At 51.1% G+C, this 23,359-nt stretch overlaps 8 protein-coding genes across 8 annotated transcripts; 3 read left to right on the top strand and 5 right to left on the bottom strand.

Moving 5' to 3' along the window:
* Positions 1-1,877: 1,877 nt before the first annotated feature.
* On the bottom strand, positions 1,878-4,511 carry Triagg1_105 (uncharacterized protein; the record flags this gene model as incomplete). The annotated part of the gene is made up of 1 exon (XM_062896054.1): positions 1,878-4,511. The coding sequence occupies one exon, from the start codon at positions 4,509-4,511 to the stop codon at positions 1,878-1,880; it is 2,634 nt and encodes an 877-aa protein (XP_062760455.1).
* Positions 4,512-5,324: 813 nt separating this feature from the next.
* Triagg1_104 (uncharacterized protein) lies at positions 5,325-6,349 on the bottom strand (the record flags this gene model as incomplete). The annotated part of the gene is made up of 2 exons (XM_062896043.1): positions 5,325-5,984; positions 6,086-6,349. 2 exons carry the CDS (start codon positions 6,347-6,349, stop codon positions 5,325-5,327), a joined length of 924 nt encoding a protein of 307 aa, XP_062760454.1.
* Positions 6,350-8,505: 2,156 nt separating this feature from the next.
* Positions 8,506-10,927, top strand: Triagg1_103 (uncharacterized protein; the record flags this gene model as incomplete). Its single annotated transcript, XM_062896032.1, has 4 exons — positions 8,506-8,555; positions 8,603-9,146; positions 9,228-9,395; positions 9,476-10,927. 4 exons carry the CDS (start codon positions 8,506-8,508, stop codon positions 10,925-10,927), a joined length of 2,214 nt encoding a protein of 737 aa, XP_062760453.1.
* Positions 10,928-12,602: 1,675 nt separating this feature from the next.
* Positions 12,603-14,291, bottom strand: Triagg1_102 (uncharacterized protein; the record flags this gene model as incomplete). The annotated part of the gene is made up of 1 exon (XM_062896021.1): positions 12,603-14,291. One exon carries the CDS (start codon positions 14,289-14,291, stop codon positions 12,603-12,605), a length of 1,689 nt encoding a protein of 562 aa, XP_062760452.1.
* Positions 14,292-14,990: 699 nt separating this feature from the next.
* On the top strand, positions 14,991-15,856 carry Triagg1_100 (uncharacterized protein; the record flags this gene model as incomplete). The annotated part of the gene is made up of 2 exons (XM_062896009.1): positions 14,991-15,690; positions 15,753-15,856. 2 exons carry the CDS (start codon positions 14,991-14,993, stop codon positions 15,854-15,856), a joined length of 804 nt encoding a protein of 267 aa, XP_062760450.1.
* A 302-nt stretch (positions 15,857-16,158) lies between these two features.
* On the bottom strand, positions 16,159-17,682 carry Triagg1_99 (uncharacterized protein; the record flags this gene model as incomplete). The annotated part of the gene is made up of 3 exons (XM_062895998.1): positions 16,159-17,122; positions 17,195-17,408; positions 17,478-17,682. 3 exons carry the CDS (start codon positions 17,680-17,682, stop codon positions 16,159-16,161), a joined length of 1,383 nt encoding a protein of 460 aa, XP_062760449.1.
* A 282-nt stretch (positions 17,683-17,964) lies between these two features.
* On the top strand, positions 17,965-18,621 carry Triagg1_98 (uncharacterized protein; the record flags this gene model as incomplete). Its single annotated transcript, XM_062895987.1, has 2 exons — positions 17,965-17,967; positions 18,028-18,621. The coding sequence occupies 2 exons, from the start codon at positions 17,965-17,967 to the stop codon at positions 18,619-18,621; spliced, it is 597 nt and encodes a 198-aa protein (XP_062760448.1).
* A 778-nt stretch (positions 18,622-19,399) lies between these two features.
* Positions 19,400-22,705, bottom strand: Triagg1_97 (uncharacterized protein; the record flags this gene model as incomplete). Its single annotated transcript, XM_062895976.1, has 6 exons — positions 19,400-20,079; positions 20,239-20,893; positions 21,058-21,262; positions 21,900-21,991; positions 22,182-22,274; positions 22,610-22,705. 6 exons carry the CDS (start codon positions 22,703-22,705, stop codon positions 19,400-19,402), a joined length of 1,821 nt encoding a protein of 606 aa, XP_062760447.1.
* Positions 22,706-23,359: the final 654 nt, after the last annotated feature.

The raw sequence follows: 23,359 nt of genomic DNA, 5'->3' as shown, positions 1-23,359 counted from the left end.
GCGTCCTTTTTTATTTTCCTTTGGAGCGATTACATGAAGGCGATAGATGGAGAGGCTAGATATACGCGGCTTAGATACCTTTTTTGTTAAAAATCTTGAATCAAGAGAATCCACAAGCTTATAATCTCAGAATGTTTCACGTACGCTGGAGAATCTTTTGCACACATATGAGACTGTGTCGTGATGAAACGCAAGCCACTATCCTCCAATTATTATATCATCATCTCGTATTAAGTATCTTTCGCATCACAAAGTACTTCTTTATACGCCCCCGTTTCTTTCCTGTCACTTCAGCTAATTAGCCCACACCCGCTTCGTATCGTACATGGTCTCAAGGGAGATTATGGAATGAGCCAAGTGAGATGTATCACAGCCACGTGCGTTTGGTGATCAGCTGGTTATGAGGCAGTGGTAACGAGAGGCCAGAAGATGATATGTGGCTTGGGAAGAGAATGTATGAGGTTTGAGTTGAATATGCGGGGGAGAGACATGTTGGTGTGTTGAGGAAAGGGGCGTGAACGTTTGAGCGAAGGAGTTCAAACTCGGTTTTGAGGACCTAAATAAAAGGACAGGATGGGAATCAGAGTTTGGGTCTACCTATATATGTGAGCATAAATATGGGTGATAAGAGGTAGCCTCACGAAGAAAGACCAAGAGGTAGCAGTCCAGAAGACAGTAAGGCGTGATTACCTATACATAATACGATTGCTCAGACATTTTGAAGCACTATATCTGAAACCGTGAAAGCAAGTGATTGGCATGTGTCATCCTGATATCATGTGCAGAATTGGTCACCAAAGTCCCAGTTGTTCATGTCTTATGCATTGAGCAAGGGTACTGCATCTCACGATCTGGTCCAGCTACACATTACGTTATATCAACACTCGCTGGAATTTCGCTTAAGTATTTTTTGATCCAGTGACGTCTCGGTATGCTCCATGGAAACCGAGGTATTTCTGTGAGGCTGCTTGATATTATTTAGTTGCTCGGTATTAGGTTGGTCTATGAGGTTATGATGAACGCAATGCTAAGTGAAGAATGTCACGATGTCGTAAGATTACTCACTCTGCTTCATAAAGTAGGTAATGTGCATACTGGAAGCTACCACAAGAACAAGACAACAACACAACGACTACTCTGCCAAAATCCGAATACACTGCGCAATAAAAGACTTAGTCAAGCGCTTGATTCCTTACTACTGCCCACCTCGTTTACCATTTCTCTTTCATTGAGGCTACACATCATCTACACGCTTACCCTGAATTAGTTCGCCTCGAAATGGACCAATTAGTAGTTGCTCCATCACACACCAAACTCTGTGCAGAACCCAACCGCATCGAGAGAAATTCCCCATGCTAACTCAGAAATAATCTTCACCATCGCATAGCACAGAGAAATATTCAATACCAACCAAAACCATACTTTCACAGCCTCAATTCATGATCTAAACCTAATGTGCGCAAATATGTATTAGTGTTTATAAGGCACTTCCGGGAAGATTATCCCCGTCAAAAGTCATCGGCCAAATGGTCTAGTGGTATGATTCTTGCTTTGGGTTACCGACTCAACTGCAAGAGGTCCCGTGTTCAATCCACGGTTTGGCCCCAAACCTCTCTTTTTGATTTTTCTCTTCTCTATCCTTCACCATCTTATTCAAACAATTCTACTTACATGATGAATCGCTATGTTTTTTTTGACAGACTCGTCGATCAGCGAGGATTGTGAAGTGGAGAGTTGGTTGTTCATGGCGATGATGGTTGGTGGCCTCGATCTAGTCACAGCACTTACACTTACACGTCTCTTAACGAGACTGCACAAAACGCAACTTTCATCCATAACATCAGGTGTCAATTGCTTCATCATATTACAACATCTACTTAGTCCATTACTTTAAGCATATCGTACGCCTTGTGCGAAATCGCCTTCTTAACCGTCGCCAAAGGATTCATCTTCTTCTTCTTCGGCTTCTCAGTCGCCGTAATCCCCACCATATCCTCATCTTCATCCTTATCCTTCACATCTACTTCTCCCTCCTCCTCCTCCTCCTCCTCGACCTCAAACATTCCATTATCCATAAACACCTTCAACATGCCCTGCGAATATCCGCTCACCAACGCCGTGCCCGCCTCCCCCGCAAGCACCGGCTTCGGCGCAGTCCCACCCGCTCTCCCACCCGCGAGATTCCAAAACACGAGCTCCGGCAGCTCGTAACCGTGCTCCTCGTATTTCGCCTTGATCCTATCATAGGACGACGCCCATGCCTCCGGTTTTTGAGGTCCGTTCGAAACGTAATAGCCGTAGTTGCTCTCTGCCTGGTCGAACTGCATGTCACTGAATACAAAGACGCGCTTCACCATGTCCTTCTGCTTCAGGTTGTTTTTGATGGCCAGGGGCAGAATCAACTGTTCGAAAACAGCCACGAAATCCGTGTTCCCACCCCACTCCGCAGCCATAATCTGCTGAACCTTCTCGGGAAACGTCCAGTTCACATTGATAGACTTCATTGACGGCTGCGAGTGGAACGTGATGAACTTGCCGCCAAACGGCTCTTCAGTCACCTCCGCAACCAAAAGAGACAGTCCAACCGCAGAGTGCATGGGCGTGGTGCCGTCCTTGAAGACAGGGCTGCCCATGCTTCCAGAAACATCGCACACCGCAATGCACGAAGACAGAGTGCCCGAGTCCTTTATCCGCTGAACAAGCGTCTTCCACTGGCCGTCGGCAACCTTGGCCTCCATTTCCTTTATGGTGCGATTTAATAGCTCCTGTTGGCTCAGATTCTTCGGAGTGTATGTGGGAGCCTTCGCTGCAGTGCAAACTAGTGTAGAGGGCAATAAGACGGCGCCCGAGATATTGGCCTTTCCCTCGGAAACCTTGCCAACGTACTCTTGGAAGCGATCCATGTCCTTGTCAATGAAGAGACGAGTGTAGTTCTTCATGGCAATAGACGGCACGCGGTCGTACTTGATATTGTCAAAGGTACAGGCGCTAATATCCCGCTCCACGACCTCGAGGTGCTTTCTCAGGGCGGACACGTCCTTGCGATACTGCTCTCGTGCGTAACGCAGATATACCTCCCGACTATCCGCTGCAGAGACCACACTGGCGAGCGACTCTTGGGGATACAGGATCTCGGCGATGGAGCTGATGATGCAGGTGTGTCTGTCGTGGAAATTGCCATGTGAAGGAGCCCATTTTGCACAGAGCGAGATGCCCCTTTTGGCTCTGGGATCAGAGTCCCGGAGAGCAGCCAAGTCAGAGTGAAGCTGCTCAGCAAAGAGTCGCGCAACAGTGACATGTAAAGTTCGGTAAACGGCATTGGTGTTGAACCTGTCCATGGAGGCCGCATGCCGATCATCTCGATCCCGATGCCTGGCCAACTTGAGGTTTCCTATCCGTACCGTCTCTTCCTCCAGGGCATGTGTCGGCTGTGTGGCTTTCAGCTCTCGCTTCACAGCCCTTAATCGAGCCGCCTCAGCTCTTGCCTGAGACTCCTCAAAGGCCGCGACTTGCTGAGCGAATTCGGGGTTTCCAATGCGGACTGTCTGATCTTCCAAGATGTGTCTGTTGGGCTTCGCTCGCATCTCCTTGGCCTTTGCCCTCTGCTTAGCAGCCTCAATGGCGGCTGCGCGTTTTGCTGAATTGGCTGATCGAGCGGTCCTTCTTCTCGGCGGCGAAGAGCTCACACCATCCTTCTTCCTTTTCCGTCTCGCCAGCACAGAGTTCTTGATCTCCTCGTCTTCCACATTCAAGACATCCCTGGGGTTCTCAAGCACATCCAGCTTCTTCTCCATCGCCAAAACAAGGATATTCAACACGTCTTTCCAGTAACCATGCGAGACTCCGTGCCGAACATCATACTGATCTACCGCGTTCTCATCTCCCTCACGCTTTTCCACCTTGATAAATCCTTCATCATTCTCACCCTCCTTTTGGACCTTCTTCTCGATGATGGGCCGGCTAAGCCATCTCAAGTTACCAGCCAGCGTGAGCGGGTGGTTTTGCGCCAGCCATCCTGCGGCACGGTAGAAGACGTTTTTCGAGCTCTTGCCCAGGTGTATTGAGCGCGCATTGAAGATGACTTTCAGAGTAATGAGTGGGTGTACAGCCCAGGCAGCGTCGAGCAGCTCCTTCAGCCGAGGACCAGAAACGGCTTCTTCCATTTCGAAGAAGAGGTCGACCAGTGCATTTTGAGTAGATATAAAGGCGACGTCCGAGTTCTCCGTCAACATGCGGTTGAGAAACTCTTCGTCCTCCCTTTTCCGATCGGTTTGGGCTGATTCCTTCTCTTTGTCAGCCAGAGTGATGCCGTCCATCGAGTCTTCCATTTTCAGGGACTCCATTGACATCACCCCATATTCACCCCGCAGTTCATCGAAGAGATAACTGTCAAAGACGGCAGGCGATTTAAACAAGGCATCGTGGGTAGGGAAAAGGACGGGGTATGATGTCTTTAGGAACCAGGGCACCTCTTGGGCCTGAGCCTGAGCCGGATCTTCAGCTGCAGCCATGATGAGGACAGCTGCAACGTCTGGAGGATGAAGATGGAATCAAGAATTGAAACCGGAGAGCACATGCTTATGGGGTTTATATGTGTGTATAAGTGTTGTCGGGTGAGCATTTCCTGCCAAGCTGTTAGTCATGCGGCGCAAATCCTACGGAGCTTAAAGAGGCTCGCCGGGGTGACTCAGACGGCATACAGGCAGAAGCCACATGAAGCCGCATTGGTCAAAAGAAAACGGGCGCGGTTGGACAGATGAAGCATCGCGATTGGACCGTTGGCTAAAGATGGAAATGATGGAGAATCAAGCGGCTCGGCAAAGCAATTCTGCTCGGATCTGGTGTCTCACATGTGAGGCTGATTGCTGGGCTTAAGCAGCATAGCCCCAGATTCTAGACTTAGCGTGTTTGACTTGACTTGGCCGAATCTCAACTCAAGATCGATCTTAGCGGCAAAAAACAAACAAGTGATCGACAACGGCGATGGACTACAAGTAGTAAGCACAAGGTAGCTGCAAAAGAGGCAACAGGACAAGTGACAAAAAGTTGATGAGCTATATTTTGCGTTTGGTAAAAGAGAAAGAAATAGCTATATACATGTGGTATCTCGTAGATCAGCAACGTGGAAATCATTAATTAGTATGAACTGGTAGGTAAAACGCCATGCTTCGTCAAAGATGCATCCGCTGGCTAACAGAAAAAATGCATGAGTATGTCGTCAAGTGGTATCGCAGCTTGTCCTTCCGCCGTGTGACTCCGATGGCGATGATGATGATGGTGTAGTTGTAGGAAGAATATGCGTATGCTGCGTGTGGCATATTTGCTTAGAGACGTTTGGATATCATTTCCAAATACTGCTGCTCTTCCTGGGTGAGATAGACGTGTTCAGGAACAATGACCTGTCCCGGCTTGATGATGATATCGGCGGCATAAATGGTGTCTTCCTTTTCCAACTCGGTCTCGGCAGCGGCATTCGCCTCGACATCGGAAACGTATCTCGCATCGCCTTCTCCGCTGCTAGCGTCCTCGGGCTTGGATTCAGTTTCCTTGGCCTTCTTCTTGGATGATCGGCGGCGAAACATGGAGTTGGGCTGCCTCAGATCTTCAGGAGACCACCAGTAGACGGGAAATTGGCGCTCGATGTTGTTAATAAGGAGGGCTGCACCAAGCATCAAAGTGCTTCCCAGCAACATGACGGGGATCAGAAACCAGCCGACTTGGATAAGAGTGGGATCAACAACAGCCAATAACGCGGTTGCACCGGCCGGAGGATGCACGGTCTTGGTCAGTGCCATCATCGCAGTAGCAGAAGCGCAAGCCAGAGCACCGCCGAGCCATTTGATGTCTTCAAAGTTGTCACTGAGAAGGAAGAGCTTTCCCACGGCACAACCAATGATGGCGGAGATGACTTGGCCGCCGATGGCGTTTCGCGGCTGCGCAAGAGGCGATTCAATGGCGTAGAACTCAAGGACGGCAGCAGCACCCTGAACGTAGCATCACCAGTTAGTTGCAACAATGACAAAATGTGCGTATATGCGTATACTTATACACGTATTCGTACCTGATATTTCTAGGATCGACTTACAAAACTGCCCACGATGAGAGGTACGTGGTGGGGTGGGAACGAGGCGACATGCTTTCCAACGGCTTCAATCATGGCAATAGCACCAAAGACGCCGATAAAGGCCCAAAAGATGGGCATCAAGTTGCCTGTTCCCTGAGGCTTCGTCTTGCGATAGCCAAACCAGTAGGCGATGGGGTAAGGGATGTGGTTCCATGGCGGAGGAGGGATCAAGGGATTGAGGAACCGGTCGATGTTGAAACTCCAGGAATGGTGGATGCGCGCCATAGTGTCGGCTTGTCGCTGCTGAGGCTGGTATAACACGCGATAATGCTGATTATGTCGGACAGGAGGGAGTTTTCGTCGTCGTGATGTTGTCGATGGAGTTATGAGTGAGTATTGGCCAGGAGAGGATGATGCTGAAGTTAAGGCAAGGTTGTTTGTTTGTTTGTTCACAAGTCGTGACAAGGTGAGCTGAGACTGAATGATCGTCAAGACTCGCAAGACCACGAGGGAACGGGCCGCCTAATATACAACCGCTTCAGAAGAAAGAGCGAAAAGAAAAAATTGAAGAAGAAAAAGACGAAAATGCCGAAAAGATGACGAAAAAAGAGCCCAAGGGATGTTTGTGTGCCGCGGAGATTTGTCGAGCTGCATCCAAGATGAGGAGAATGCAGACGGCCGGACTAACAGACGTCAAGTACACCGCGCGTACCTCGGGATTGACGAGACTCGGCGATGCGCAGGAACAGAAGCTGGGCGCAAGGTATCGGACACGGCGTGAGTACGAGGAGAAACAAGAAGCAGGAAATGCTGGCTCGCATCTGTGCGGACATGGTTTGGTTCCAGCAGCGGCCAGTCAGAGGGAAAGCTTGTACGTAACAGAAGCAGCTTTGAGGAAACCGCAGCCCTGCCGACCCCTGCGGCAGCTGGTCGCCCCACAGCTTTCCCTTTTTTGCGGGAGTCGGGGGTTGGGTGTTAGGGTGATGATAAGTGGGGCTTGTATGATGTATTTTGAGGTACCTTTTGGCAAATTGGAATTGGAATCCGTGCCATCAGGGTTGACGATGTTATATTAATGCCTTCAAATTGGGAAAGTTAGGTGTGTGTTAATTGCTATACACCTGCTAGGTACTTGCTTAACATGACGTATTGCGGCAAGATCCAACACACAACAAGCCATATTTACTCATCTCATTCAGCCCTTGATTCAAACATCGCATTATCACAGACATTAGGTACCTTAGTAGTCCAACTAATTGCACTGCAAATGCCAGAGTACCACATGCCTGAATCATTCATTTAATTCACTTTACGGCCACCTGACCGTGCATAGTAATCGACATAACCATTACCCCAACCCGTAGCTGTATATAGCCTTAATCTAGGTACCTGCCTTTCCCCCGGAAATGTTTGCGTTGCGGTACTTGCCAGTACAAGCGCTCGGCTTTGGCTCGGCATGAGCACGCCGGAATACAGCCGGCGCAGCGCCAAAGCAGCAAATCGGGCAGGGCGAAATCGCCCAGAATCTGCTTCGGCACGCATCGCGGGAAAGGAAGTTTGGAATCCATTCTTTTTGTTCTAGCACTGCATATGATGTCTTCTAGGGGGGATTTTATTCTCCGCTCTAGCTGCATTGGGGCCCGTCCATCCCGGATCCTTTTGCTGTCTTGGCATCTCTTCTCTGTTTTCTTCTTCTTCTTTTGACCTGCACATTGAACTATGACGTTGTTCTCGAACCCGCGCCAGTCCCACTTGGCCGACATAAAATCGACGCCCGGCCGATTCGCTTCAGTCACCGGCAGCCTTGCAGCAGTTTTCCTTTAGCTTCCTTTCTTTGCTTACGTAGCATTCGCAGAAACCTTCTCAAAAGGGAAATGCCTGGCTGCTAAAATACAAGCCGTCAACCCGTTGCCGACAACCGATCAAACAATGTTTCAAGCTGTTTTCTGCAGTGAATCATCCCCCTAGAGAGGCAATTTTCGACGTGGAATGAACATCTTTTTAGGCTTGGCATGATGGTTTCGGTGCTCGACTCGGCAGACGAAGATGCGGCATGAGCTGACTTTGCTCTCACCTTGTGCACGTACGACGAAGTATTCAGGCTATGAGAACGAAACATGATATCCATCCCATGCTTCGGAGCTGACCTACGCAGTCGACGACATTTTGCCAAAAGTCTGTGTAATGGCTTAAATACTAAATACACTATACCTACTAATACTCCATGATATATTTTCACATCTCTCTCGGTGACTTGCATCAAACCCTCCTACGGTCCTGTATTACGCCGAGCTCAGATGTCTCTACAGTTGGAACTCAAACCACCAGTTCGTCCCAAGTACCTGGATGGAACTGCCGCCAATGCAGCTCGCTCTCTTGCGAGTTCCGCCAGCTGCACCTCTTGGAGATATTTGTCTGTGATTCACTGTCACTGCAATCACATGTTTTCCCTCAGGCACCTAGATGGCTATCAAGATGAAGCAAACGTCCAGTGAGCGCATTCTGCCGGTGTTGACGATGGCAGCTCGTGCACTATAGTAGTTCCCAACACAGTAAATCGCAGCTCACCGCCCAAGGCCTCTACACTCCTCCACCTTCAACTGCAGCTTCTTCTTTCATCCTGCAGCTTTGTTCACTGCCTCCATCTTCTCTCATCGTTCCTCAAAGCCACAACTTCGGAGTGTGTGACCCTGCTCTTCTGTTCATTGCAATGGCTGCACAAACCACAGACAGGCTGATTGATCTCACGCCTCCTCCATCCGTCACGGCCTCCCCCGCGGTCCTCAACCCAATCTCTGTCCATCATGGAGATCACAGTGATGGTGCCCCATCTGCTGCGCCGGAGGATCAGCATATAATTGGCCTGTCGAATGTTTCCCCTTCTCGGGGATTCATCACTGCTCCAGAACAGAGCTTAGAGATCGAAGCAAACAACTACAACAGGAGCAATCAGGACAAGAGACATGGGAATGCGCATCAACGAAGCTACAAGAAGCGTGCCGAGTGTCTTGAAATCTTTCAAGGAATCCAGAATGCTTTATGGGGACAATTCCATCAGATACAGAGTATTGTTTTTGACAGTGTAAGTCGACAACTGTCACGTCTCACTTACACAAGCTAGTAGAAGCATGTGCATATGGGCTAACATGATTCCTCTTGATAGAAAGAAGTTGAGCAGGTGCTTCAAGAATTGGCAGAGGAGGAATTGGACATCGATTTGGTTCGCGCCCTACGAACGCTGGGTAATTCTCTCACCGGAGTTCGACACATTCTCAAGGGAAATATCATCATGATGGAGGAGGCAAAGGCCAATCCAAGTCCTTCCAGTTCGGTATGTGCAAGAGGGACATGTACAACAGTCAACTGTCCTTGCGTTAAGATTGGTAGAGTACTAAATGAATTGCGTGATAGGAGTCCGGTAGTTCAACTCCGCCATCCGACGAACGAGACGTGCCAAACAGCAGAGCAGAATCACCAGACACAGAGATTGATCTTTTGCTAGACGACGGCCAACTCGATGCGCAGTTTGATGATGTGTCTGATTTTATTGATGTTGATCAATTAAGCGAGAACTGGGAGGCGGAAATGCCAGAAGAAGACGTCTTGTTTGTCGATACCCCAGGAGGAAACGCACCCTTTCACTTGGATTTGGAGTATCAGTCCGATGTGGCAGAGGTCTATGTGACCACTCCAACCACAGGGCTGCAAAGCCGTCGTGTCATGCTCACAAACTTGCCCCCTGACGCAACCATGTCCCAGATCACACGAGGCATTCAATGCCATGGTGGACTCCTTGGCATCATGATGCTCAAAACTGCCCCGATTCTGGGCAATGATACCAAGACTGCCATGCTTGAGTTTGTATATCATCAGGCGGCCGCCGAATTTTCACATGACGCCAGCATCTCTCCTCTCTTATACAAGGCCAAAAACGGTGACGTCTATAGCGCCAACGCGTGGCTGATCTCATCTTCCTCCTATGGCTTCGGCAGAATTGACAAGGGCCTCCTTGATAATGGATGTGCTCGTCGCTTCCTTCTCAAAGGGTTTCCGAAGGAGTGTATATGGTACTTCATCAGCACCATCGGCATAAACAATATCGTGTCTGCTGACTACGACGAGGCCAACGACGGATTGACTGTTGAATTTGCAACTCTCTTTCAAGCAAACAAGGCTGATTGGCTCATCTTCTCGGGAAGGTTTTCTGACTTTTATACGATTAACCCCGAAGATGGAAAATTTCGCAGATTCCTGCGTGACTCGACGCACGAAAGCGAGGTGTTATCCAGAATCCGTCCTCGACAGCGCGAAAGCCCAATCTCACGCCGCTCAGGAGACGATTTGGAAGCGCAATGGAATCGTTATCCGTACAATGACTATTTGCCTCCTCACCTTCGGAGGGCGGCCGCCGAAATGGGACCAACGCGGATCCCTCTGAAGACACGCTTGGCATTACAGTACGATATCGACGAAAGCGAAGTCGACGACTACCTTTACGACCTCGAGAACCACAAGGACACCGAGTACCGCATCCTGGGCAGCTCCATGACCCTGACCCGCCGCAAATATGGCTGGAGCATGTCAGCCGAGGACGAGGCCAAGCTTCTCCTGGAAAACACGCTCCACGAGCCCGACTGGGCAGAATACTGGGATGAACACTTCAAGGCGTGCGGCGAGATCAACCGTCGCAAGTGGGAGCACTACGGCATGGTGGCCAAGCACCGCCGCGAGATGGCCGAAGAGCAAGGACTCAGGGAGCACACGGTACCCAAGTGCCCCAAGGGCTGTGAGATGGGATGCCGTGATATCAAGGCAGTGCCTGCGGCGGCTGTCGTGAAAAAGTTTCTTGAGCGCTCTAAGTGAGCGCTTGATTAGATGGAACAGGGAGAGTGATTGGACGAAGTTTGGGAGGAAACGAGGACATTTGCTTACAAGGGAATTAACATTGATTCGAGCTGGCCATGGTTATTATTCAAGGGATTTGGAAGGGAAAATAGTATTCGAGGATTCACTTTTACTTTCAATCAGGCTTCATTACAGCTCTACGCTCTAGGTTCATCATTAGGAGAGCAGAACACACGGGTGACTGAGGAGCATAGTATGCCGGTTTGTCATTTAACGTTTATAGTTGGCCAACTGCTACAAGTTTGAGGGCGAATCATACAAAGACTCTTCTTCAGAGCACAATACTCACATTAGTCCATCTCCATATGCGTTTCTATGCACATGCAATCGTCTTAATGTAGCTGCATGTCTCCTGCTCGTCTGAGTTGAGAACCAGGGATGTAACAATATTGTAAAGTAACACTCTATGCAATGCGGCAGCTGTGAGCCATCATCGCTTTGACAAATCTTAAAGGGGATCGGACAATCTGCTAGCAACAAGCTAATGGAGATGCTAAGAATCGAAGCTCGACTTCATTTCCGCGTTGACAGTTGCTACTGGCGCCTAACCTGCTGCCAATTGGACAAGATACGGATGTAAATGGACTACTAGATATACACGAGAGAAATATAGGCACTGTCACTTGAGACCCGGCTTGTATCACACAATATATCCATAGTGAAATACACATTACACATCACATCCGCTCAGATTCGTTACCCAATACGACCACTCTCAAATATAAATCTTCCCAGAACCCCCCATATCTCATCACACCATCCACCTCATCATCATCGACCAAAACAAACCTCGCAATCTCAAATTCCACAGTTCCTTCTCTTTCTCCTCCATCATATACGCATCTATCCTCTTCCCAAGCATATCCATAAACGACCCAACACAAACACCGTCTTCAACACCCCCCCATAGGCGCCTCCATCCGCCCCTCAACCACAAAGTTCAATCCATAACCACCACCAAAAGCCTCTGCAGCTTTTCATCCGTCACCGTCCTCTGCGCAAGTACGGCGAGCTGCATAAGCCACGTATCTGTCAACTTCGACGACGTCAAGGCCCTCGATACCGACGCCTCCGAAGGCCCCTTGGATTTCACCCTCTATCCCGAGCAGGACTTGGAGTCAAGGGGGTAACTGTCGTGCTGGAGGCCAATATCCAGCGTGGTTCCCACAGGTTGGACATGAAGGATTTTTCGATCAAGTTGTTTGAGGGTTACAACTAAACTGGTCGTTACACCATACTGAATCATAAAAAGAAGTCGAAACTCAAAAGATATTCACTACAGTAAGACAATGTTGAGCAGTCCGTCTAGTCTCTCCATGCCTAGTATACGAATCAAGCGATTAACAAAACCATCCGACTTCAGAATGGACATGCAAAACCGCTCGCTCACGTTTCTGATCCCAAGGACACAGCTCTCCAGCGATAGCAACACCAAATGTATATCATATAAGGTACATCAAATTCCTTGCGCCATTTGCCATGCGCCCCCTATAAAGACTCAACTCGCGTTCCAGCTAACCTCATGATATCCGTCGCACCGCTTTCCTTTCCGCGCGAGGAGAAAGAAAGTAGACCAAAAAGATAAAAAGTAAATAAACCGCTAATCTAACCCAAATATGTTGTCAGAAGCCTGTCATGGAAACCCCCGAAATACGCCAAGTGCAGTCGAGACCGTGTTAACAGCAGGCCAGATACTCCGGCTCTGCCGTTCATTCTCGCCCCCTTCTGTGACGACAAAGAATTCGTCCCGCCCGTCTCCGGCGAGCTCGTCTTCCTCGCCGTCATAGGCCTCGTCCATCACCTCGAGACTGTCTGGGTCCCCCGCAAAAGCCTCACTAACGCTGCTATATTTTCTGCGGATTCCGGGCCACGCCAGTGTCGATTGTTTCAATGACCCCTGTTTGTGGGAGCTCTGTTTGGATATGCCGTTCTTGGGGCCAGTTTGTTTGGGTTTGCTCTGCCTCTTGGTGGAATTGCCCGACTCAGCTAATGTTTTCCGTTTGTTTTTGGATATCTTGAAAAAGTTGCGCACAAGGTTCGCCGGGATGTTTTCTTCAGGCTCCCACGTCCTCTTTTGGTCTGGCGGCCAATCGCCCTCCCAACTGACCTTGAAGTATCTCACGATGCCACGGCCATCCACCTCGTAATACTCGACATCTTCAATCCTCTCCACGACCCAGTCGTTTTCCCCTTGAGGCTCGGGCTTTGGTACATCGCCTTCGGGCTTGGGCCTTTTTCTCGATGTCTTTGGTTTGGCTGCTGCTGGATTGCTTTCAACTACTGCCGTGCTCTCTTCACTGGCCATCACCCCTGGGGGATTCGGTATCGTGCTCTGCCCCGCTGGTATAAATGACGATAGTCCCAGCCATTGCTGGATTGGACTGTTCTGTTTGACGTTTGGTTCAGGTGTCTGTGAGCTCTGCGTTTCGAACGACGCGTGTGCTCCGTTAATCAATCCGGGTGGTGTCCCGGGCCGTATCGACGATGTTGGTTTAGGTGGTGCTTGCGGCTGCTTCATTTTCATAGGCACAGTTTCTATTCGCGAATCGTTTCGCATGACTTCCGGTGGCTCGTTAGGCAGGGGGCTTTCCGTGTCTTCAGACATTTCATACTCCATGGGTAAGTAGCCATGTAAGCTCTGAAACTCCTCCTGAGCAATCTGTCGCGATGGGCTTCCTTCTTCGTCTTCCAACCACTCGAATTCCTCCAACCTTGCCTTCTTGGGCGTCGAGAGACTCATGGCGCCCTTCTTATGCCGTGACTTTGCCTGGGCGACGGTCTCCGGCTCAGCGACAACTGCAGCTTCTATCTGGCTGTGCGCTGGCGGCCGTCCCCTCTTCTTCTTGATCTTTTGCGGTGCAGCTAGGTCTGACTTGAGCTCGGCTTCCAATTTCTCCCTTTCGTCGTCCAACTCCTGCTCCAGCCGTGCTTCAAAGTCCTCGAGGGTTCGCGGGGAGACGTAGTCCAGGATCTGCATGGCCGGAACGAGCTTACTCGCAGCCGGAAGGTCGCGCCACCCGATGAGGTACATCATCCGTTTCGGCAAAGGCCGTCCATTAGGCGCAAGTCCAGGCGAGGGAAGCAGGAGGCGTTCGGTGATGTAGGCGGTAGAGTCGCCGGGAAGAAGCAGCGATATCGGTTGCAACGGCGGCCCGCTGCCCGGGACATAGTCGGCTGGCTTCGAGGCGAGAGGAATGATGATTCGCGATTTCGCAGAGGTCCTTTCGAGAGGTTGTTTGCCCTTCGAGTCGGCTGATCGAGGCAATGGCGCCAAGCCCCGGCCAGCGAGGCGGCGATCCCAGAAATCGGGATCGAAGAGCATCATGACAGGATGCCGCGGGGGAGACGGGCTAACGAGCAGCCAACGGGTCTGTTCATCGTCTGCATTTACGGTCGGATCGGCACGGCGTCGACGGGCGCCGCGAGCGGGAGGGAGTCGCGTGATGCTGAGGTGAAATCGGGCGGGAAAGTCAATATCGCAGACGCGACGTCGAAGTTGAGATGACTAGGATGACTAAGCTCGCTTGTTCTTTGTTCTTTGTTTGTCTTTCAACATTCTCTTTCATCTCGACGTCGTGTACCATGAATATGAGCACAATACACTCTCTGTGCTCGTTTCATGTTGTATGTAAATCAATCATAATATCAGATAGAATAGACATTAAGCCGGCATCTTTCTTCCTCAACGTTGGATTAGTATTCAGCCCTTTCTCATTGCTGCATTGGAAGCAATTCAAAGTACCCGCCATCAGCCTCTAAAAGCTCGCTGTAGCTCAGTGCATCCAATCGGGTGGGGAATCCTTGTCACAGCTGCTAAAGCACCACCGAAGCCGCCGCAGAAAAGCAACTGCAACTCTGCATCTCAAACCCTCAAACCCTGCAAAAAAAAAAAAAAAGAAAGAAAAAAAAGTTCCGCGATATCAACCTCCAAGAAGCAGCAATTGTCTTTGCGCTCTCTCCGGCTTCCTCCCCGCAGATTCTCCTCTCAGCCATTGTATCGTCTAATTTGCATCTGCCCGCCATGTCGTCGCCGCTGAAAACGCTGTGCATGCGCATTCCCGCAGCGCCCAGCAGCCTCGTCCGATGCTGTCCCAGAGCCTCATTCTCGCCCTCGCAGCTCTCTGCGCGCGCCCAGCCCGGCGCCTTTGCGCTGACAAAATCCCTTGCGCGCGCAAACCACAGCCTCTCCGTCTCCGGCTCAATCTCAAAACCCAGCGCCGGCGCCCTCTCAAGCCCGCGGCCGTCCATCGTCGGCCTCGTCGCAAGAGGCTCCTCCTCCTCCCCCACCTCATCGTCATCATCGTCGGTCCGGCTCTACTCCAGCAGCTCGCCCGCCTCCGCCGCTACGACCGGCTCCCCCTCCGTCCCGGCCCTCGACTGGGACTCCTTCTTCAAGCTCCGCCTCCGCCGCCGGCGCATCCAGCTCCTCTTCTCCGTCGTCACGGGCCTCGTCGGCGGCGCGGCCGGCACCATCTTTTTAGCCGAGGGCTTTGCCGAGCCGCTGATTGCGCAGATCCCGCTCGACCCCTTCTTCACCTTGGGCATCATGACCATGGCCTGCGCCGGCCTGGGCTGGCTGATTGGGCCGACGCTGGGCAACCAGGTGTTTTACATCATCAACCGGCGCTTCAAGACGCAGATGATGCAGAAGGAGGGCGAGTTCTTTGCGCGTGTCAAGCGGCACCGCGCCGACCCGACAAACTCGAGCGCGGGCAACCCAGGTAGGATTTGATATTGCGCGATTCTCTTGTATGATGTTGAAATCTAACGCTTGTACTTTCAGTCCCCGATTTCTACGGCGAAAAGATCCAGAGCGTGGCCGGATATCGGAGATGGCTCAAGGACCAGCGAGCATTCAACAAGAAGAAGTCGGCCTCGTTTGTCTGAGCCAAGAGACGCACACGACTGGGACAAGGACGACATGGAAGCAATGGAAATGCGTGAGTTAGCAACTGTATTTTGTAAGAAGAAAATCTCTCTCTCTCTTTTTCCTCGTTTCTGTTTTGGTGACAGCATGCTCCTTTGACGCTGCTTGGATGGACTTGAAAGAGGAGAAAAAAATGGACCCCTTTTCCTCATTACATTGGGACTGTGGGCATGTAGTATGTACCTGTATTATGTATAATGAGAAAATTTCGTGTTTGCATCTATTCGTTGTTGGACTCGATCTATCGTCTTCATCGTCTTCGTCATATAAAAGGCAAACTTGGATCGACTGTAGTCTTCCAAGCCTGCAGTCCTCCCAAGATGTCCCCAATGAAACGCTCTCCATTACGATCCGCCCCTGAATCTTTCAGCTTCTTCGCCGCAATCTGCGAATCGTTGCCCACGCGGCATACGATATATATCGGCGCATCAGGGGGCACATCCCCCGGTATCAAATCAGACAGCTCTGACCCTTGGCCACGGTGAGCCGTAAACCGACCGATGGGAATGTTGATGGAGCCAGGAATATTGGACAAGCCAAAATGCTCCTTTTCTCTCACGTCGAGCAAGAGGTGAGTCTTGTTCGCTCGAGAGATCTGCTCGTACTCTGCCACCGAAACGCGCTCCTCTGGCTGAAGCAGCTTAACAGGCTGACTGACGCCGCAAAACTGAATGTAATCCATCGAAGCCTTGAGCTCGTTGAGCGTCAACGCGGAATCATCTCCCGCACAAGCAAAGCACCCCTTCCTCTTGCCCCTCATCCTGACCGTCCGGAACGGCACATCGCCCATGGCACTGAAAAGCAACATCCCCACCTGTCGCACGTCTTCCTCATCTCCAGCGCGAGACGTTAAGTGATCTCCCCTCACAAGCAGTTTAATCGCTTCCAATGCCTGTAACACGCCCATGACGCCCACAACAGGGCCAATAATACCTCCCTCGCCACATCCAACAACGCTCTCCGGGGGGGGAGGCTTCGGGAACACGCAGCGGTAGCAGGGGCCCTTGCCGGGAGGATTGTTGAGCACAATGAGCTGGCCCGAAGTTTGAAACGCAGATGCAGAGACGAGCGGCTTGGAAAGAAGAACGCAAATGTCGGAGATGAGGTAGCGCGAGGTAGGGTGATCTGTGCAGTCGAGAACAAGGTCGTACGGAGAGACGATTTCCTCGGCGTTCTGCGGCGTGAGATGTGTGCCATGGGCATAATACATGATTGTAGGGTTCAATCTATGAAAACCAAGTCAATACTTGTCTTGTTTTTATCTTCATTAGTAGTTAAGGGAAAGTAAGAAAACTCACCCCTTGAGATACGCCACAGCACTGTCAACCTTCATCATCCCAACCCTGCTCGTCGCATGCGCAACTTGCCTATGCAGATTCGACACCTCGACAGCATCGCCATCCACGAGACCCAGCGTCCCGACACCAGCACCAGCGAGATATGCCGCCGCGGGACATCCCAGGCCACCAGCGCCGACGAGCAGGACCTTGGCGTGCTTGATATTCAGCTGGCCTAGTATTTCACCAAGTCAGTCCATGCTTCATTTGCGTCTGTCGTCTTATGACGGGATAAACAAGGTACCTTGCAGGCCGAAATTCGGCACAATCATCTGCCTGCTATATCTCTCATAATCTCGCTCTTCAAGCGGCCACTTCCACTCTCCCTCGACTCCATCCCTGCTATTCTCAACGCCCAGCTTTTCAGCTTCAACAAGCCGTGCGCGCAACCGCACCAGCTCAGCCTCCTTGTCCGCAATCTCTCTCTTCAAAGCTTCTATCGTGTCCATGTCTTCATCAAACAATCCGCTCTCAATTTCTTCCCCAAAAAAATCGTGCAAAAACAAGACGAAAACAGAATCAACAAGAGTATAAAATTCGGCTTACATACAAACAAGTTCCTCCCAAATCTTAGCACATACCAGCAACTTACCCCACCCACACCTCGGTCAGTCCCCCCATCACCGAAATCCATAGCTCCACCAAAAAATCATCCATCACCAACTTTTTTCCCTCTACCCCAAGAATCACTTCACATGTGACACTCCAACAAACCACCCTCACCCTTCAAAATGGTATAACCCCCTCACCCTCACCTTCAATCCCTACAACTAACTTCAATTCCAACAAAACAGGCCCCCCAAAAACCATCCGCCACCGCCCTCCGCCACGCCCGCATCACCTCCTCCATCCACCCCCTCGCCCCCCAAAAGACCTTCCGCCAAAACGCCTCCACAACAGACTCCTTCCTCTCCTCAAAACGCGATAAGCGCACCATCAAGCACTCCTCCTTCGTCTCACGCATCTCCTCCTCCCGCATCTCCAAATCCTCCTCCAAACCCCGCCGCCGCGGCGCCGCAAAGAAATCCGCCACCCTCAGCTCCCTCGACAGCCTCGCCGACGCATTGCCCGAACTCGCCGACGGAGAGGGCGCCGCCGAGATCCTCGACGGCAAGATCAAGCACCAGAGCTTGCGCAGCAAGAAGGGCGCGCTCAAGAGGAAGGAGAGGCTGCTCAAGGGCGAGATGGCGAGGTTTGGGGTGAGCATGGCGCAGTTGTCGCATTTGCCCGCGCAGACGCAGAGTGTGGTTCCAGAGGTCGAGAAGCCTTCGGCGGCTTCTTCTAGCGCTCCAACGCCAGCTACGGCGCCGTCGAATAGATGGGCCGCGCTGAGGGGATACATTTCTGCCACGATGGAGCAGAACCCGGCGTTTGTGAACAAGGAGTAGGGTTGGCATGGGGCTATCGGCATATAAAATGGGAATTCACGCTGCTGATGTTTAAATCATGAGCGAACTACAATGGCATTTCAAGAGACAACGGCAAGATGGGGCAGATGGAGAGTAAAATATCCACGGGTTCAACATTGGTGGTGCTTGAACAATATACGGTTATATAAAATGGTAGGGGCTAGGAGTTTTGGAGCCGGGGTTTTTCATTTAATCATCTATTTAATTGATCAATATTTGCAATTTAAATGCTATGAAAAGAAATGCTATGCCTAAAGACGCTCCGCCCGTCTTTATTGAGTCGAAAACCCCTCAAGTTGCCTCGATATTGGGTCGATGGCTATAAATGCCATGTCCGGTAGCGCCATGTCCCCCCTGTGCTCTGAAGCAGTCATGGTCATATCTCGTAGCGAAAAAATGAAAATAAAAACAAAGTTGGTATCGTCTTGTTCCTCAGCCATCCCTCCATCGGCATAACTTCAGCCGCTGTACAATCATCAAGCTCGTTCAAAGTCTTTGAGTCTTTGAGTTCCTCACACAACCCGCGGTATGTTCTCTGCCTCCACATTATCATACCCTATCCAACGCCAAACATGCAACAATCAATGATCGAAAAAAAAAACTCAATGACAAGCTCGCTATCGAAAGCGACGTATTGAGCTCAACGAGAAGAAACTCGACAAAACAAGATGCAAGAAAAGAAAAGACGAGGTTGAACAGAATGTCTCGGTGAGCTATCGCTCTTTGGCACGATTTTGTGCAAGAATCAGCCGAAAATCTATCTCAAGGCTGCTTTGAGGCCACGGTCCTTGATGGGCGCGGCTTTGGCGGGGTTGGCAGTGACAGCGGGTGGCTTGGAGCTGGAGCTGGAGCCGGAGCCGGCCCTTTTCAACCACTTCATGCGACCAAACTTCTCCTTAAGTAGGGTCGGCTTATTGGGATCGTGAGGCGGCTGGATAATCCGGCGCATGCGGACAGGAGTCGGAGTGCTCTGCGAGCTCTGCGAGCTCTGTGGAGACCTTTTGGTTGGAGTTCTTGGAGATTTGGAGACTCCCGGAGAGTTGCTCTTTGATGACTGGCTGGATTTGGCAGAGCGATTGGAACAAGGTGGCGATGGCAACTGCCCCTTGCCAGCCGATTTTGCCTTTGTTGTAGGTCTTTCGGGTTGCGTGACTGTCTTTGAGATGACTGTCTTCGAGGCGCCCGTCTTGGAGGCAGTCGTGTTTGTGTTGTTTGTTTTCGAATCTCTAGTCTTCGAGTCCTTTGCCTTGGGACTCTTCGCCTTCTTAGAGCCAGTCTCCGAATCGTTCAGCTTCGCATCAACAGCCTTTCGCTTAGCCACCCTCGGCTCAACTGCCCTTGGCTTGTCCACTTCTTTCGCATCTTCGGGAAGAACAGGAGACTGCTCAGTCTTGGTCTTGTCGCCTCCGTGTTGCCGAGCCAAACGCTTCTCGAATTCTTCCCAAGAGCCGTAGCGAGCAGCTTTCTATTCAATTCGCGGGGGAGTCTTGGTCGAGGTAAAGGGGCTCGCACTTCTCCTTGCATCTCCGTTAGCCATCGCATATCACGTCAACCAAATATTCGCACATGAAGCACAAGACACTCACGATCTGCGACGCTCTCCCTCTTTGCGCAGGTTTTCGATAATCTTGAGCATCTCTTTCCGGCCGCCGTTGCTATCGACCATCTTTCCAGCCATGCTCATGGACACTTTCTCGCGCGCATTGGCCACCAGCAAGCGCTTGACAAGCAGGTGCCGCATCAAAAGACAGACAAACACGCCGCAGTCGCTGCCGTTTTCCTGCTGGGGGGAGTCTTCGAGGTTGATGAATCGAATCTGTCGTCCGACAATTGTGCCAAGCTTGCGCGTCGCAAGGGCCGCCTCCGCATAGTTGGCGCCGCCGAGCGAGTCGTAGTGAAAGGCAATGCCGTCGAGAACCGAGACCAGGAGCAGCGACCAGTGGCTTCCGCCCTCGGCCATGGCGACGTTCCGGTTGTCGTTGATGGGCAGGAAGACGTGGGTGACCTTGGAGAAGTCGGGCAGGGCCGCCTGGACATGGCGCATGTCGGGTTCCTTCATGAGCAGAAACGTCATGCTGGGTCGCAGCAGGATGATGCGGGCCTGGGGGAAGCGCGGGAGCGTCTCGTGCTCGAGATACTCTTCCCAAAAGGCAATGTTGTTGTCGGTCAGCCAATCATTCTTAAGCGACTTGATGTCTTCGACGGTGAGGAGGACATCGTAGTAGCTGAGGTAGGCCTTTTCGGGGGCCAGCTGCCGATCCGATGACGTTAGCAAGCAGGGCCCTAAGCAAACAGGATCTCGAGGGCGTGTAAATGGAAGGGCGGGATCCGGCAGAAGAAAGAGGACTGCAGGTGTTTGACAAGTAACAAAGCAGAAAGAAAAAAAGGAGGTAAAAGAAAAGGACAATGCCATACAGAATCGCCGAAATGGCGGGCCATGCGCTGTCGGAAAGGCATCCTGTGCTTGCGCCTCTTCCTCTTGCTATGCGAATCGTCGCGCGGCGTCGCGCGGCTGGTGCTGGAGCTGCCCCAAGGACGAATTGACTCGGACGAGCTTGTGCTGCTGCCGGAGCTGGACTCGCGGCTTCGGTAGATGAAGGAGAAGCCGGTGAAATGACTGCTAGAGAGGCGAAAAAAAAAAGAAGCAGAGAGATGAGAATCAGAAATGTTTGTTTGTTTTCGTTTTCAGACGGGAAGAAGAAGAAGAATGAAAAAAAAGAAGAAGAAGAAAGTGTGTAAGGCGAGAGAGAGGCCCGGCAGAGAAAGGAAACGGGCTTGAAAAAAAATAAATGCGGGGCGTTGCGTTGGGGTCGGTGCAGGTTTTGGATCCGGCTTTGTGAAGCGAAATCTGAGGAGGAGCTCAGATTGCGATGAAACGGGCGATGACGGAGGGGGGGGAGACAAGGTGTGATGTGAGGATGTTTGAGGGTGAAGGTGAGGATCAAGTGAAGATGTTGATGCGTGTGTACTTGTATGCAGCACCTAATAGTAAATAGTAGTACTTTAGGCAGATGCAATACAACCACATGCACCACCTAATGCAAGCAAAGACCCCAAGGCAGCAACGGACAGAGAGCAAGATTGATTGATATGCAGCGGGTAGGCAATCAATCAATCAATCAATCAATCCGCCAGTCAGTTCTGCCAAGTCAGGTGGGCGTCGCGACTCAAAAACGTCGAAGCCAAAAGTATAAGCCGCTCTCTCACCCTCTTTTTTTTCTGGCTGCTGCTCTTTGTCTTGGCCCCCCCAAACCAACCAAACCAAAACCAAGGCAGCGCCCGGAGACACCGGCTCAAGTGAAAACATGTGGGCTGTGCCTTGCACTTGCGTCACTGCCATTGAGGCGTTCTAGCTGAGCCTAGCAGCACTTTTAGGGAGAACAAAGAGCAAAAAAAAACATGCGATCAAAAATGAGCAGATGACTCTTTTTTTTCTTCTCTCTTTTCCTCGAACGGGTAAACCGGGTGATGTTGATGCCAAGGGTGTATCGGTAGGTGATAGAATAGACAGTAAGTAGATAAGTAGATTCAGCTCTCACCTCCAGTTTCCAGTAGGCGATGAAGACGCCGATGATGACCTTGACGTCCGCATATCTGTCTCCGTCTCTCTCTAGTGCTCGAAAAAACAAACACTGTAATAAAAGACAAGGACGTTTTCAATCTCTCGCAGTTTCCGTAACGCGTCGTCGTCGGTCAATCGTGGGTTTTTATCCTGACCATTCCCCCAGAGTTAGGCACCAAAACCAGCAAACCGCCAAAGAACCGCTTCTCACCAATCCCAAGTGCCGTCACCTCAATGCAGCCAATCGAGCAAATCAAAATCAATCGAATCGCAGGCCAACAACGCAGCAAAACAACCCGAACCCAATCCGAAAATGAAATCGAACAAAAAAAAAAAAAGCGTCCCCAGGCCTAAAAGATATACTCCTCGCCTATACCTCACCTCCTCCGCCAACCAACCACTTACAAACCGACCCCCAATTCCCCATCCATCGTCGTCTTCGCGCGCCCCCCCCCATCCTCCCTTTTTCCCCTTCTCGCCGACTTTCCGCTTCTCCTCCATTTGCAAAATTGTTTGAGCCTCTCGCTTCGTGATTTGCTCAATGCCCGTGCTCTCCCTCAATGCCCGTTTCAGCTACCCGCTGGCATGCACGTCACGTCACCTTTGGGTCGGGAACCCGGCCTGGCCTTGTCTCGTCTCTGTCTGTAACCATCATCCACCACCCCCCCTTTTTTCCTTTCAGTCTTCTCCTTCTTTTCCCTTTTCCCCGTTGCCTCTCTCTTTACGGATACTACTTACTGTATCCTCTTCTTTTCTCCTCCATATCTTACAAGCATCTGTATTACTCCGTATCCACACCGCAATGCATAGGTACATCGTGAAGCGCCATCCCGTCTCCCTGGTCTACTCAAGATAGCACTACCACACCACAACTTTTTTACCTAGGTAGGTACACATCCTCGGCATCGTCACACCTATCGTAGGCATGCATTCTATCCCACCCCCAACTCTCTGTCCGTCTGTCTCTGTCTTACTCCCCATTTCTCGCCGCCTCACATGCCAACTCTGCCCGCCAACCCCACAAGCCTTGCGTCTTACAAGTGCTCGCTGGCAACTTGGCATCCCCAGCCGCTCACCCGCTAGCTGCCTTGCGTCCTTCGTGGTCCCTACCAGCGATGCCAACTGACATCAATCCATGACACCAGCCTTTTCACC

Source organism: Trichoderma aggressivum (assembly GCF_033847375.1).
Source record: "Trichoderma aggressivum f. europaeum strain CBS 100526 chromosome Unknown scaffold_001, whole genome shotgun sequence".
In the NCBI taxonomy this organism is placed as follows: Eukaryota; Fungi; Ascomycota; class Sordariomycetes; order Hypocreales; family Hypocreaceae; genus Trichoderma; species Trichoderma aggressivum.
Note: the sequence above shows the minus strand (reverse complement) of the source record. Positions and strands in the feature narration are given on the sequence as shown.